General features: G+C 36.3%; 1 protein-coding gene across 1 annotated transcript in view; it reads right to left on the bottom strand.

Moving 5' to 3' along the window:
- The window catches only part of Khc-73 (Kinesin heavy chain 73), a 405,567-nt gene that overhangs the window by 35,149 nt on the left and 353,995 nt on the right, over positions 1 to 16,423 (bottom strand). The window contains exon 26 of the mRNA XM_083114710.1: positions 9,346 to 9,414. Within this exon, the coding sequence (XP_082970836.1) occupies positions 9,346 to 9,414 (69 nt within the window). The remainder of the gene's footprint in view (positions 1 to 9,345; positions 9,415 to 16,423) is intronic.

Consider the following 16,423-nt stretch of genomic DNA (forward strand, 5'->3'; position numbering starts at 1 on the left):
AAAATGAGATTTTTAACTTCTTTCTTCCTCTTCTTTCATTTAGTAAAGGAAAATTAAGGTTTTTGGCTATAGGGGTGTAGCCTAATCTATAATGAACAAAACGAGGAATCATTTGTCACTCTAGCATTCTTAGTTTCCAAGATAAAAAAATATTATTCAAAGCTCGACAAATTTAAATTTCTCGCTTAAAAATGGTCCCAGCGTTTATGTAAAACTTGGGAAAGCCCGGCGTCTAAGGATTAAGTTACTTTTCTACCTCTTCTTAATTGCAAAGATAAGGATGAACTAATGAAAATGGTGATGGGAGAAACACATCCATGCCTGATCAGGGCTCAAATTGGAACCTATAGCTTCGTAGCACGTTACGCTGATTACTCCATCACAGAAGTCGGCAATTCTGAATAAGGCATCCATTAAGAAAGTACTTGTAATGTACAGGGTGTACCAAAAGTCCCATTACCCCCCTTTTGAATTGTAGACAAACTTGCAAAATGTTATTTTAACAGCATGCGTATGATGAGAGGATGGTATACCATTAAATCAGACCAATGACCACCATTTACTCCAGATGATCGCACCGCCATTTTCATGGCACAGTATTATTCGCCTCCAGTTGCGATGTGAAATACTCCGTAACATAAGATGTCAGATCTGGATTTCAGGTGACCATTTTAAGAGAATACCTCAATGATGTGTTCAGAGACAAATGGATTGGACGAGGATCGCCAAATTTACCAGCACCTTTAAAATGGCCACCCCAAAGTCCAAATCTGACATCTTGTGATAATGCGCTATTAGTGTTGACCACGGGACAAGACAGGACAGGCTTCTAAAAATTCGAGACGAGACGAGATTGATCATGTGTCCCGAGACAGGCCAAAGTCTCATCTCGTGGGCAACACTATGCACTATGGGGACACATCAAACAGAAAGTCGCCCATAATCGTTATCAGACAACTGGGGAACTTCAAGAAGCTGTTCGCAGTGCGTTTGCTTCCCTCACCATGTTAAGGAGGATTTCACATCGCACCTGGAGGCGAATAATACCGTGCCATACTTCACTTCTCTACATAATCACCTCCTTCACTTAAACATTTGTCGTATCTGGGCACAAGCTTCAGAATTCCCATGTTATACTTTTCTGCTGCCAGTTCATTGAGCCAGGTGGTCATTGCATTCAAACAAAAGACCGCTTGCGCATTTCCACCAAAAGGCACTACGATCAATGCAAATCGTTATTGTGAGAGACTAAGAAAACTACGGCGAGCCATCCAAAACAGGTGAGGAATGCTTTCTGGAGGAATTGTGCTTCTGCACGACAATGCCTGACCTCACACTGCTGGTGCAACTCAAGAATTGCTGGATCAATTTGGATGGGAAATTTTTGATCATCCACCCTATAGTCTGGACCTTGCTCCTAGCGATTTCCACCTTTTCCGAGTTTCTGGGCGGTAAACGTTTTGGAAGTGATGAAGAGTTGGAGAATGCAGTGACCACCTGGCTTAATGAACTGGCGGCAGAATAGTATAACATGGGAATTCTGAAGCTCGTGCCCAGATACGACAAATGTTTAAATGTAGGAGGTGATTATGTAGAGAAGTGAAGGAAGCTTCAGGTATGTAACAGAATTGTTGTTTTTTTCCAATAAATATTGTGTTTTTCATTTTGTATAACCAAACGGTCTTTATTTTCTGGATGACCCTCGTGTCTTTTGGGTCCATGTGCAGAATTTGGAAGCAGCCATGAGATTACAAACTGCAACAACCAATGAAACCTTACGACAATTTCCTCAACCAACCACAACTGCCATCAGTGTGTGAGAAAAACCACTTGTATTCTAACCTCAGTCACTTGTGGGAGCTGCTTAGCAATGGTAGTGGTCTTCGGTTCTTACGTTTGTTGTTAACAGACAAAAATTTTGAATAACAGTGGATTCAAAGTAGTTGATAGATTTCCCAAAATATGAATTATTTATTTTACTTTGCTACCAAATGACAAATTTATAATGAAATTGTTTAATCTCCCATCTCGTTTCCAGAATGCAGTGTTAAATCTGCACTCTGAAATCATAGCTGGTATTGTGTACAATTGTTCTATCTGAAATTCTGATAATGAATTACAGCATAAATACCTAACCAAACAACTTATTTTTAGAGAGGCTTCAATATATTAGCCCTTGCAATGATATAAACTTTCAGCACAATCGTGACAAAGGCCCAATAAACATATCATGTCAAACTTTAAAGGGCTCTCCTGAAAAAAGGAAAAATTAGACATAGAACATTTACATTCTCAGTGGACGCTATGTTAACTGCAGTTCATAAACGTGAATAAATTAACAAAAAAGTATACTTAGTAGAACAGACAATATTAGGCAAATTGTCCACTGGTATATTCATTTCTTTTTCTTTTACATTGAATTTGTTTTCAAGGAATAGTATTGTGCTGCTGCTGATATACATGTTTCATCTGGCTCAGGCTTCTATGTAGAAACCCTCAAACTGCACATTGCCCAAAACAAAGAGAATGAACATAGTGATGGGCAATTTGCCTATTATCATCTCTATATCAGACTATAACAAGTTTCCACTGTCTCCTTCATTTTCTGAAAACGATTACAGGTTGGAATGAAGAATATATGAAAAGAAGTAAGTTCTACTTGTGCAAATATCCACAACAAAGATAAGAAATAGGCAAAGCTACTGTGCACATATCTAGAAAATGATGATACCCCTAAAAAAAAGTGTTCAATTCTAAACAAGAAATGGAAAGAAATATTTTTCTTATGTATCCTATATACGTATATACATACAGGGAGTGCATAACTGTTAACTATGAACTGCAACATGCATACAAACAGTTTACAGGCTAAAGTCATTTCTTCGCACAGTATAAAGCATTGATAACTGGTAATTGGGCGATTCCCTGGCTCCATTTCTTCACTTCAAGACAAGCGTTTACATAAAAATGAAACATTTGATCAGACTCTATGGTGAAGCAGAATGTATCAGGCTCGGATGGTCATTGGTAGAGGCACATATTATTGGTAAATAAAAAAGCAGAATTTCGGGTTCAAAAGCAGTAATTAAAATGATATTTTGGTTTTAAAAATGTGAATATAATCCCAAATTTGATTTAAAAACAGCACTATTACACACATTAAACATATCCCTTCTAATAGCACATTAAATCACTGCCAGAATATTACTCCCCCCAAAAGGTAAAACATCCCCCCCCCTCATGTGCCAAATTATTTTGGTCAGACAAAATTTGTGGAACAATATAATACAGACATATTTAAGCAAACGCTCACTGCCATTGTTAGTATACTGAATCTTATTCTTAACAGTTTGTCTGCTTGACTAACCTTGTATTAATGCAAACAGCATGTCCCCCCACCCTTCCAAACCGATTCTGAAGATGTAAGAGGTGGTGTTTCATTTCAACCATATCACCGCGATCTCTCACAGGTGGGTATAAAAGCTGTACATAATAGTCATAACTAAAAATCAATAACAAGTCAATGAAACAAAATGACCCCCCCCCCCATTCCTGTGTGAAGATAGCTTGGTAGCTCGGTGGTAGAGCAATGGTACGGTATCCCACAGACCCAGGTTCAAGTCCTAGTCGAGCCTGCATTTCTTGCTGAAAATTCTGCACAGTGCTATATTGTTTCCCCCAATATAACATGTTACACATGTACTTCTGCAAGAAAGAAAGTTATACCACACAACATTTGGTCTATGCGTGGATCACTCTCCAAATTTTAATCCGTGCCTTTTCCTTGTTATGTTTTTTTAGCAAAGAGAAAAACAATTACACTACAGTATTATTTATAGAAGTACACAAATATTGAAAATTATTTAAATGAATCAAAAAGCAGGTGCAACAACAAGCATCAACATGTTCCACATGCTTACAAATACAGCTGCATGTGAGTAGCCTAAAAATAGTGCTGGTACAAAGAAAGAATGTGAAAAGCAAGTGCACACAAAAACAAGCTCTAAATTCTGCAACACATAAACAACACAATGTGAACACAGCAGCACAAACATGCAATGTGTATATAAATAAATATAGCATATTTGCTTATTTTAGGGTAACATGCAGGACATACATGTATGAAATGGTGGCTAACACTGCAGGAACAGACAGTACAATGATTATACAAATCGACAAATATTACACTAAAACTAGTGACTTTTTACAAGAATGAATATCTTTCAACCTATGTAGGAAAAGAAATTACGTGCCACTTCTTTTTCTTACATATGTATAAAAATGAGCCGTGGTAGCTCAGTTGTTAGGGTGGCTGACTACCATGCGAGAGATTTGATTTGATTTGATTTAGTTTATTTTACTTCGCGTTTTGTGCCTCTTGGCTAATTTGTGAAGATGGGGATGAGTGATGAAATGATGAAATTGATGAATGGACATTCACAAACAACCAAGCCCGACCGGGATTCGAACCCGGGACCCTTGGCGTCGCAGCGCGATGTGCTAACCACTTGGCCACAGGGTCGGGCACCATGCGAGAGACATGGGTTCGATCCTGGTGGGGGAGAACCGGGACTTTTTCCACCTGTTCAAGCGGCGCCCACCCAGAATCGTATAAAGTGGGTACCTGGAGGAAACTGGGGGGTAAAGGCAGCCAGGGGCATGGTACTGATCACATCACTCCCACCTTCGGCTGTGATCAAGAAAGTGTGGGACCCTAACTCCACACCCCGTATAAGCCTTCATGGCGTGGTACAAAGTATGAAAATATACACAGGAAAAGTTACCAGCGTACCAGTAATTGTTTTGCGCTTTGTTAATGAATTGAAAACAAAGAACATAGTGTACATATTAATGGGAAAAATTAATCTGACTTAGGGTTGCCAGACATCCCGTATATACGGGATTGTCCCCGTTTTTACCTAAAGAAATAACGAATTCAAATTTTATTCTATGCTAAATAAAACCATGTTCATACATTTTAAAATGAAGAATAAAACTCCAATATAAGGAATATAAACAAAATAATGTTCACAAAGAATCCTTTTGTTTTCATGATGTAGAAGTTGGGTTAAAAATAGATTCCTTCATGTACGTAAAATTTAAGTATCTCTAGTTACACTGTAATATTGGAACACGACAGTGTTCTAGGGTTAACAATGGTTTAAAGAGCAATTGATTTTGTAATGTTTTAAAAAATTATAAAAAATAACTTTAACTATATTCATGTCTATATAATCTGTATGTCCCGTTTTCTTATTTTAGAATTCTGGCCACCCTAGTCTGACTTCACTCCTTTTTTCACCTTAAATTGATTTTTGCCTTTTAGTCACCTAAATAACTGTTTCCTTATTTCATACCACTCAAAGCTCTGTGAATCTATACTAGAAGGTGGCTTGCCTACGAACAGAAAAGAAATCCACTGTATCGTTTTTCTATTTCACTCCATACTAAAAATTCATCCCAAAACAGGTGAACAATGCAAATAAAAATTAGTGATACATCTTTTGAATTTACTCATAATCAAGAGGTTCCTACTTCCAATTCCTGATCCAATCCAGTTTAGCCTCTCTGTGCATCAGTGGGCTGCTGAACAAAGTGTGGCATCCCCTCCCCCACCTTCTTTATTTTGAAGTTCAGAAACAAATTGCAAGAGAAAACTGAAGAATATACTTATTTGAAATACATGGCAAAGTTTCCTTAAGCTTTCCTTTTCTATATCTTCGGTCTCATTCAATCACACCTTATTGCACAAACAAAGCACCAATGATGTGACAGATTTTCTGATGCTTGTAAGAACCTTTTCCTTGCTGTCAACTACGTAATCTATGAACATCAAACAAGTACAGCATTTATTATTTTAATTGGATAGCTGTATACATACGGGACTTGTAAAATTTTTGTTACATGTTTTACTCTTTCCTAAAGTATTAGCCAACATATCCTGTACATGTACTTTCACCAATATTGTTTATCTGATAAGTAAGTGTAAGTGCTAAGTGCAATTTTTTTTACAGTGTGTTTTAGATCTAGAAAGGAGTCTTAAATGTTATTATGTAAGAAAAAGTCGTGATTTTTTCCTGTGAATATCCTAAACTCTCAGCTATGGTAAATTTCAGCAATCCAATACTTATACGGAGCATTCCCTGACATTCGCTACGAGACTCGGCGCCAAGCGGCCCGGCGTCAGTGCTTGTCTCTCACGGTGAACGGGTCCGCGACAGTCGCTAGAGTCGGCTATTAAAATTAGTTTTCATATTATGTACTAACCTTGACTACACAAGGTGCTGAAAATGATGTCCCTTTGCTGCAACACATTCCTGGCATCTCCGAAGGAAATTGGCATTTACACGTGCAAGTTCGTCAACTGTAATTCTCCCGATTTCTCGTACAACTCTTTTAACTGATGGATGGTGTGCGGATTGTCTTTGTATACTTTATTTTTTAGATTTCCCCATAAATAAAAATTGCATGCTGACAAATCGGGGGACCTAGAGGGTTTTTGAAACACTTGTTTCTTGTGAGAGGCGGCGGATAGATTTCCAAGGAGACTGTTCTAACCTTTGTCCTATCTCATCAAGTTTTTTCTCAGTAAGTACACGTGGGTTTTTCTTTCCACTTTTATTGCGAACTGACCCTGTTACTCTATACTTTTTACGAGGTTTAATATAGTGGTCCTATGTGGAACGGGAACACCAGGAAATTTCATTGCAAAACGTCGTCGCACTTCTCCACAATTCCTCTTTCCGAAGTAACACTCGACAAGATAAATCCTTTGTTATAATGTATACTTTTGTGGTGCCATATTAAGCCACAATCTTCAACACACGGACACGACACAACACAACTGCCGAGGGAGGATTATACTGGCGTCAGTCTGCAACATCGACAGAAAGGGAAAGAGAGCGATCAAAACAGACTGTAGCGTGCGACTGTCGCGGACCCGTTCACCGGGAGAGAGAAGCACTGATGCCGGGCCACTTGCCGCCGAGTCTCGTAGCGAATGTCAGGGAATGCTCTGTATAAATAACCTATAATTTAGTGTACAATTTTGTCATTCTGTTAATGACTATGAAAGTACAGGGTGTACACAAGTGAATTGTGTGGTTATAAATGTCAATATAAAAACAAACTATTTTTTAACTTGCGTGGTTGCAGCAAACACTGTTAGAGGCAGAAACTGTTCCAGTTTTTTATATGCGAGTTAAAATTACAATTCTTCAATGTGGGCTCCCCTGGTCACACGACACACATCAACGGGGTAATCAAGCTCGTTCTAGACACGGTGTAACATGTCCACTGTAATGTCCTGCACTGCATGCATTATCCGAAGTTGCTGGATGGAAGTTTGTATTGGTTGTGCACAAACTGCCATAAACTCACGCTGCACCGTAATTACAGATTTCAACACCTCAAACTGGAGAACACAGTACGCCTTCTCAACCTGACACCATCTTGCAAACTAGGTGCACAGGCCCCGCAGTGAGCATGAGAAGCTTTAAAAACTGAGACAGTGTCTGCCTCTAACAGTGCTTACTGCAACTACGTAAGTTAAAAAATAATTTTTTTATTGACATTTATAACCGCATCATTCATTTGAATGGACACTCACAAACATCCATGACCAGGCTGGGATTGAAACTCTGGGACCCCTAGTGTCATAGCATGATGTGATAACCACTCTGCCATGGAGGCTGGCTCTTGTAGTTTAAGGTTGTTGCAAGCATTTAAAGACACTTTTTTTAAATTTTTGTAATGTTACAGAACACATACTGCATTCAGCAGAAAAATAAATATCTGATGAAGGATCATGTGTTCTATTGAAGCGTTACATAAAACATGTGTTTCAATGTTTGTAACAACTGTAAAGTATGAGAGGAATACTTCCATAATGCAAGCAATACGTATACATAGGAAAAAGTAGACATTTTATTAGTGTTAATCCGAATGGCAAATACATTTTCTTTTTGCTAAGATAGCTATCTGGTTAATTAAATTAATGAGGTGAATAAACCATTCAGGTTTTTTTTAAAAAAAAATCATGTTTTAGTATCAGATATCATTATTAGCTAAATTGTATATCGGAACTTTATCTATATATATCTATATATATATTTAAGTTCGACACTGACCCATCTCTACTTTGTATGTAATGGTTGTTACAACATACTTACACAAATACATACATACATACATACATAGAAGTTCATGTGATTGTTATAAAGCATTGTGTGTTCCTCATTAAGAAAAATATAAAAAGTACTCCAAAATATGATGTTTCAGTGCTGGTTCCAAGGCTTTCTTCAGGTTTTCTAAGGAGTTCAAAACGTTAACAGAATCACAATGTTGGCTAAATGATAAAATGTTTGAAAAGTTAAAATGAGAAGTTTGAAGGTTGGCAGTACAATGAGCAGTACTCTGTCTTTAAAAGAGTACAGTACATAAGTGTTATAATTGTTATTAAAAGTACTATTCATACTATTCCTCAGGCTCTGTCTGAAAGGTCCAAAAGTTGTTGGAGAAGTGCCAAGTAAACAAGCAACTGAGCCCACAGCGTGCAGGATGCAATCATGTAGGCTTCTGTACTTCACTCACGCTTGTTTCCTTGGTGTTCACTTGTTTGAAATTGTGGAAGTGAAAAGTTAGCCAGATGTTGGTTGTAGTTCTTCTATTGATTGATTGAGTTGGTGTTTCAAGTCCACTTTATGCACAGTAAGGCTAATCGGAACTGGACCTACAGTTTAAAGTGGGATCCGAACTACTATGTGCCTCCACCAGGTTTTAAACCTGAGACCCCTTGATTACAAGGCAACGACGCACCATTGGGGAGGCATGTAGTTCTTCTATTGTGTGATAACATAAGTACAAGAACTTTTCAAAATGCCATGTTATGTCTAGGGTGAAAAACAAGTATTCATAATGTGAGAAAAACAAAGTCCTCATAGTTTAATCTACTGACCACATTTAGTGCTGCAGTCAAAGTGTATTTGAAAGATTCTTGCTTCTAGTCCCAGACTTTGAGACTGAACCTGACGACCATTCTTGAAGTATATTATCTTCAAGTACGATCTTGCATCCTTCGGACACGACCTCAGTTTGTGCCAATGTTCACCCTTCTCATTTTTAACATTTTACCGTTTAATCCAGAAGCCTCGCAAACAGGGCCAAAATGCTGTATTTCAGGAAGAGAATCACTTAAGTACTTTTTGTATTTTAATTATTGTTGAACGGTGGTTATGCAAACATTGAAGAAAGTGTGTGACCTTCATGCTTAACAATTACACTACAAACAAGCACTACACCTACTGTACCATCTACAAGACAGTCGATGCACAACAAAGCACCTACATTTAGCCCCTGATGGCTGCAGACGAAGAGAGTTGAGATTGAAGTTGAGGTTGAGAAAAGTGGGTCGGGCTGAAAAAAGGACACATTTCTTGTTAGTAAGACACATCTCCGTAGACAAGTAATACACATATTTCACTCGCACGCACTCACTCGCACACCCTCTGCATGGCTTCTGTTTAAAGTCAGAGAGACTTCATTGAAAATATACTGACATTTAAAAAGTTCCTTTTCAAATCTACAACACAACAAATTGAGTGAACAACATCAAAGGATGCCATGCTTTTTATTTTTTTAAATGCTTTGTTGATACTGGTCAATGACCACTCACAGATAACCAATCAGGACCAAACACGCTAAGATAATACAAGAACTACAACAGTTTTTGTCAGTGATTATCCAATTACAGTTTGCATGCAGCATGTCTCAATTTTTCACAAAATTATGATTTTTTTTTCAGTTTTTGTTTAAACTACGGTTAAGCAAAATATTAAGCAGCTAGAATATATCCTCACTGACTTTAAACTAGCTTCGCACTCACTACCTACAACTAATGCTGACATGAAAAACAATTTGTTTTCATGGTTTCAAAAATTTCTTTTCAACAAGATAGAAAAAGAGAAAAAAATGCGAGAGAGATGAACTATATAGACAAGGAATCTTTTCTTCCTTTTGAAACTATACAATAAGAATGAAGGAGCTACGTACAAAAATATACATTATTTACAAAATGAAACAATCGTTTTTGCTTCACATTATCAGCTGTTACCTTTAAGAATAAATATCCTCATATATCACACATTTAACAAATAAAACAAACTGATGCAAACACATCTGCTCCAACATGTTATATTCACTTAAATTCATCACAGAACAGTTTTGAAACTTCTACATACACATCGAGACAATGATGATTATGAAGCTTTTCTTTCCAACGGAATGACAATCATGCCATCAAATTATACATTTTCTACAAGTTATGATGCTACAATTGTTCTACTACAAATTTCCAACATTCGAACACTACCATCTCTAAAAACCCCAACAATACATTTCACAATCTTAATTGTCAGGGCAACAAACTACAAGTACATCTATATACTGTTGATACTCATACCAGAAGTTAAGATTGGTATGCTACGATGGAAAGTTTGCCGAATCAGCTACGAGAGGTTTTTTAATGGCCAAATGCATATCCATTCACAAACTGATTTCCATGTCATATACTAACACTACCCCACACATGCCAAACAAAAATTATCACAGAGAATAACTTCTTAATTCCACATTTCTACTTAACAGCTACAAAACTACTCGGGCTTTCTCGGCTATCCACCAAAAAAGGGCTCAACTTGAAGAGGGGGGAGAATCAAGGGGGGAAAAAGAAAAGTAACGCAAATCAGAATAAACATAACTTATTTTGATAAAATCAACTTAAAATAATAATAATCTTTGAACTGCTCACGTTATATACTTGTGAATTCCTTTCAGTATCACATTTGCCAATATGTATGTGAAGATATAGACATATGAAAGCTTGTATAACTCACTGGAATATTAGTTGAATAAATGTCAAGATGAACATTTTTTCTAGATGAAAATTATGTTGATCTTATGTCTTGTGTGATATTTTCTCTTTCAAGAGTAAATTTATGAATACTTTCAATTTCTTAACATAGCGTGTGATTAACATTGTTTAGTCTTTGATAAGGTGTTTAGCAGTGTGCTAATCATGATTTAGGATAAAAAGTTTTGAGTATACTAAGTCACAACATTACACAAATTTTCCATAAAATGAAAATTCGGGCATCTAAGTTCACTCTCAAATGATGTGTATACAATGAAGAATGTGAGAAATTATTTTTCATTAATTTATTAATATCCAACAAGTTTAAATAAATTGCATTTCATTTATGCAATAAGGCTCTTATTGCATTCTGTGTTTATACATATATTCAACTGTGTGTCTGATGTAATTTTAACCTCAATAATTTTGCAATTCACAACAGTGGAAAATCGATTTTACGTTTTTCAAGAGACCCAGCTCAAAAACTTTAAAATACAGGAAAATTTTTACCATAAGGGTTTCACTAACATCTCATGTGCATCATCGGATGCAATGAAGTTGGAAGAAAAACTCTTTTAATTAATGTTACATTATGGTAAATTATAATTTTGTTGAAACTTGTCTAGCATCAATTACTTCACAAGTGTTACAGAAAAATATATATTTAAAGTGACTTTTGAAAGAAGAAAAATAAATATATGCATCACACTACATCATGAACATTAAATATTAAAAAAAGAAATTTAGATTCGAATGTTCTCTTCCACAACAAAGGGTATGCAGATGATTTTTTCCTTTGTGTATTCTAAATAAGGCTGACCCAATACCAATGTGTAGGTATTGCTGTCAGCTGATAGGACTGGCATCAGTTCAGATTTACCGATACAAGCTGATAATTTCCCAGGGTTCATGAATCACACAGGGTCTACAAAAATGATGCAAGACACTTTCCTGGAAATTATTCGAAATGCATAACTTTCAATATTTTGGCAACAAAACAATGGATTTTGTGATTATGCAACATTGTTAACATTTTATATCAAAACTCTGGTGGACTCGTGTGGTATAATTCTAATTAAAATCTGAACTTTAAAATTTATAAACATTGTGAACCACTCTCGAATGGTTTCAATTTCCAAGTACATTGACATCAGTATTGGTGTAAATCGATAATATAATTCTTCCACTGTTGCAAGATTAATGTTGTGTGACTACATCCTCTCTATCTTCAAATGTAGAATGTTTCCAAACTTAACCACAACAAAAATATTATGTAATGTGTGAAGGTTCAGAATTTATACCGAGAATTGGTTTCGTCATGCTTATTTCTTTCTGTTATGGCATCAATTTTTATTTATTTTTTCTGACAGGAATTTTCGAATTTTTTGTTTCGGTTATGACTTTACACATTTATTACCCGTATTCATCAAACTTGTTGCAGAACAGTTTGAAATATGTATTTGTAGAATTTTCTATTAACGAACAATGACACTGTGTAAATATACTGGTCGACAATTGCTAAGGAACAACCACATATTGACCCATATCTTTTTCATACACAAATCCGTGTCAGTTTGTTGAAAGAAAGAGACCAGTAGAGGGCGGTCTCTTTCTGGCAACAAACTGACACGGATTTGTGTATGAAAAAGATATGGGTCAATATGTGTTTGTTCCTTAGCAATTGTCGACCAGTGTATATTATCTATTTCTCCTGTAGTCTACGGCTATTACAAGCATAAAAACACAGTTTTTCATTGTGACATTTCTGGAGAACACACACTCCCTTCATCAGACATTTATTTTTAGTTTGATTAAAGATACAGTTATAACAATGGTTAAGATTTTTTTTAAAAGTCAATTTTTTTAAAAAATTTTAACCATTGTTATAACTTAGGGATGGGACCAATTAATCGGTACTCTATCGGTATTGGCCGATATAGGTGTATCGGTAAAATTACCGATTATTTTACCAATCCGATATATCGATAAATATCTGATAGTTTAGTGCAAAATTCTGCCATTTTTGTTGTAATTTTTTTGGATAATTTCCATATCCATAAATATCTAAATATGCAATTTCTCTTGCACTGCAGTCACTTTGAAACACACATTTTTTAAAGAGGTCAATGAACCTTTCAGGTTCTTCCAGGACCATTTCAAATTTTATATCGGATCGGTAGAATATCGGTTATCGGTATCGGTAAATTTTATATCGGTACTTTATCAGTATCGGCCCAAATTTCATATCGTCCCATCCCTATTGTAACTGTATCTTTAATCAAACTAAAAATAAAGGTCTGATGAAGGGAGCGTGTGTTCTCCTGAAACGTCACAACGACAAACTGTTTTTATGCTTGTAATAACCGTAGACTACAAGAGAAATAATTATACAATGCAAGCAATGCGTACATGCAAGAAAAATTAATATATTATCCGTCAAACGAAAGTTTCCTTTCCTTTCGGTATGTTCAGAACGCTTGAAAGGAAGTAAGGAACAAAATTAAATATGACGAACTTAACATGATGTACACAAAAAAAAATTGAGTATACATAGCAAGAATTTTTCATGCACTGGTAGATGATAGAACACAAATCAGGGTTAAAATAAATAAAAAGCACACAAATAACAAGGTTCAATAAAAATAAAATACATGGTGGATAGTCATAAAATCTATCAGAACATTAAAGCCCTGTGTTACCTGATAGAATAGAGCCTAGGGAGCAAAACAAAATGAAACATGAGTCAGAGAACAGGCAAATCAATAACAAGAGCTTCTTCCCTACCTTCAGTTCCCTAACTGCTCTCCATATTTTACAATCTTTAATCAATTTCATAGATTTACAATGTAAAAAGAAATCAAGACATTATGTTAACAAGTCTAAAATTAAGGTCATAATGTTACTTAATAATCACAAAATGCAATAACAGTGTGACCCACTTGTAAAAGTGTAACGCCACTTTTAGCTTACAATTGTTTGGCATATACCATGCGTCCATTTCGATCTGCAGCCGAGAGATCGGGAGAAACGTGGCGGGCGGCGCTGACGGAGGTGCCGACATTTGCGGCCTGTAATGCCCGCATATTTTTATGGACATATGCAGACATTTATATAAATATTGCAAAACTAGCACTAACCTGTGTTATAAGAGTTGTTCAAAGTGATGTCCACCTACATTTACACATTCCTGGCATCGTTTGATGAAATTTTGATTCACACGCAAAAGTTCTTCTTCCGTAATTCTTCCTAGTTCTGCCCTTATATTGTCTTTTAGTTCGTCGATGCTATGAGGGTTATTTCGGTAGACTCTATTTCTCAAGGTTCCCCACAAATAATAGTCACATACGGTAAGATCTGGCGAACGTGAAGGCCATAAACCTCTTGAAATTATTCTGTCATCAAACACCTCCCTTATAGCGTCCAAAGAATCAGCGGCGGTATGGGCTGTGGCCGAATCTTGTTGAAAATACCCATATTGTCTCTCATTATCTGATAACAACTGAAAAAACGGCGCGAGTATTTGTGTGCGGTACCTCTCTGAATTTATTGTGTCTTCAAAAAATATAGGCCCTATTATTCTTTTGGCACTTACAGCACACCACACACCAATTTTTGCATCGTGTAACGGAACTTCGTGTATTATTCGGGGATTTTCAGTGCTCCAGTATCTATTGTTCTGTGAACAAACATGACCACGCAAGTGAAACCATGCCTCATCCGAAAAAATTATTAACTGTGGATCAACAATACCATCTACAATATTCTGCAAAACCCAATTACAGAAATTTACTCTACTTACGTTGTCAGGGGGCCGTAATTCTTGCACTATAGAAACTCTGTACGGTTTTAATTTTAGTAGCTTAGTGGCTGTATGTGCTGATGATTTTGACACGCCCATCTCCTGTGAAACACGGCGTAGAGGTTTGTTTGGAGAACGTTCTAACGCTGCACCAATTTCATCGAGTTTTGCTTCGGTTAGAATCCGTCGTTTTTGCTTAGGTGTTTTAAAATTTAACGATCCAGTTTCTCGTAATTTAAGGACAAGACGTTTAACCGTATCTCTATGTGGAGGTGAAACGCCTGGGAATTTCTGTACAAATTGCCTACACACGTCTCGACACGAGTCTGTTTTCACGTAAGTGTCATACATAAAAATTCTTTGTTCTAACGTGAACCTTGCGGCTGGCATTCCAATCGTCTGACTGACACAACACACATACACACTGCAATAACACAAACAAGTAACGGCAAGTAACCAAGAATAACACTCTTACGCACAGTATGAAATTAACACGCTCTTGGTTAACATCTGCCTGCCACTATATTCACAGCTCTGTAGTCGCGAAGGAACAAAAAACTTGAGCTAGGAGATTTCGGATTGCAAGGAAGCTCACGAACACCATTAGCTTTTAACGGTTCGTCTGCAGCGTAATCTTGATACAGTGTTGCACATTCGAAACCTCCAAACGATCCCCATCGACACAAAACTCTTTCAAGGATATAAACTTAAGCAGAACGTTACTGGTCAAAACTATGATTAAAATGTTTTACAGAGTATTATCTGTGGCTCTTAATATAATTTCTAAAGCGTATTTATTTGTGTATATAAGGGTGGAACTTGGAAGAATTACAGAAGAACTTTTGCGTGTTATAACACAGGTTAGTGCTCGTTTTGCAAGATGTCCACAAAAATAAGCGGGCATTACAGGCCTCAAATGTCGGCATCTCCGTCAGCGCCGCCCGCCACGTTTCTCCCGATCTCTCGGCTGCAGATCGAAATGGACGCACGGTTTTTTTTAATGCACCTTCCTTGCATATTGAAAATATCACTAGAGACCTCGATTTTCCAATGGTATTTTACCCAAAAGAGTTATTTATTAAATTTTTTACGGCAAAAAATTTTGGACAAAAATCTAATGTTGTGTCATGTATTTTTTTAAAACTCTTCTATGGTATGATATGCATAATTTATCAACAATTTTCATATGTTGTTACAAGTATAATAACAGCATGTAAATTGATTCAGTAAGAATTATTTTCTTGTAGTTTACGGTTATTACAAGCATAAGAAAACAGTTTTTCTTTGTGACGTTTCAAAATGAAAATAAATGTCTGATGAAAGGAGCGTGTGTTCTCCTGAAACGTCACAAAGAAAAACTGTTTTCTTATGCTTGTAATAACCGTAAACTACAAGAAAATAATTCTATAATGCAAGCAATGCGTACATACAAGAAAAACTATGATTCACTAAGACCAAATATTTTTTCGTTGAATAAGAACTTATTAAATGTCTATAAAAACATATTCATGAGATTAGATCATTAAATATTACTATATGTGCAATTTATGCTCTGGTGTGTTGGCAATTTTTAGTTTAAGTCTTACATTTATTTTTTTCAGATTGTACAATCTAATATCAATACTCATTTAACTGTGAAAGTCCTCAGAAGAAAATTATAGAAATTGTATTACCGTATTTACGCGTGTATAATGCGCGTGCATGTATAATACGCA

Source organism: Lepisma saccharinum, chromosome 29, assembly GCF_977018435.1.
Source record: "Lepisma saccharinum chromosome 29, izLepSacc3.1, whole genome shotgun sequence".
Classification (NCBI taxonomy): Eukaryota; Metazoa; Arthropoda; class Insecta; order Zygentoma; family Lepismatidae; genus Lepisma; species Lepisma saccharinum.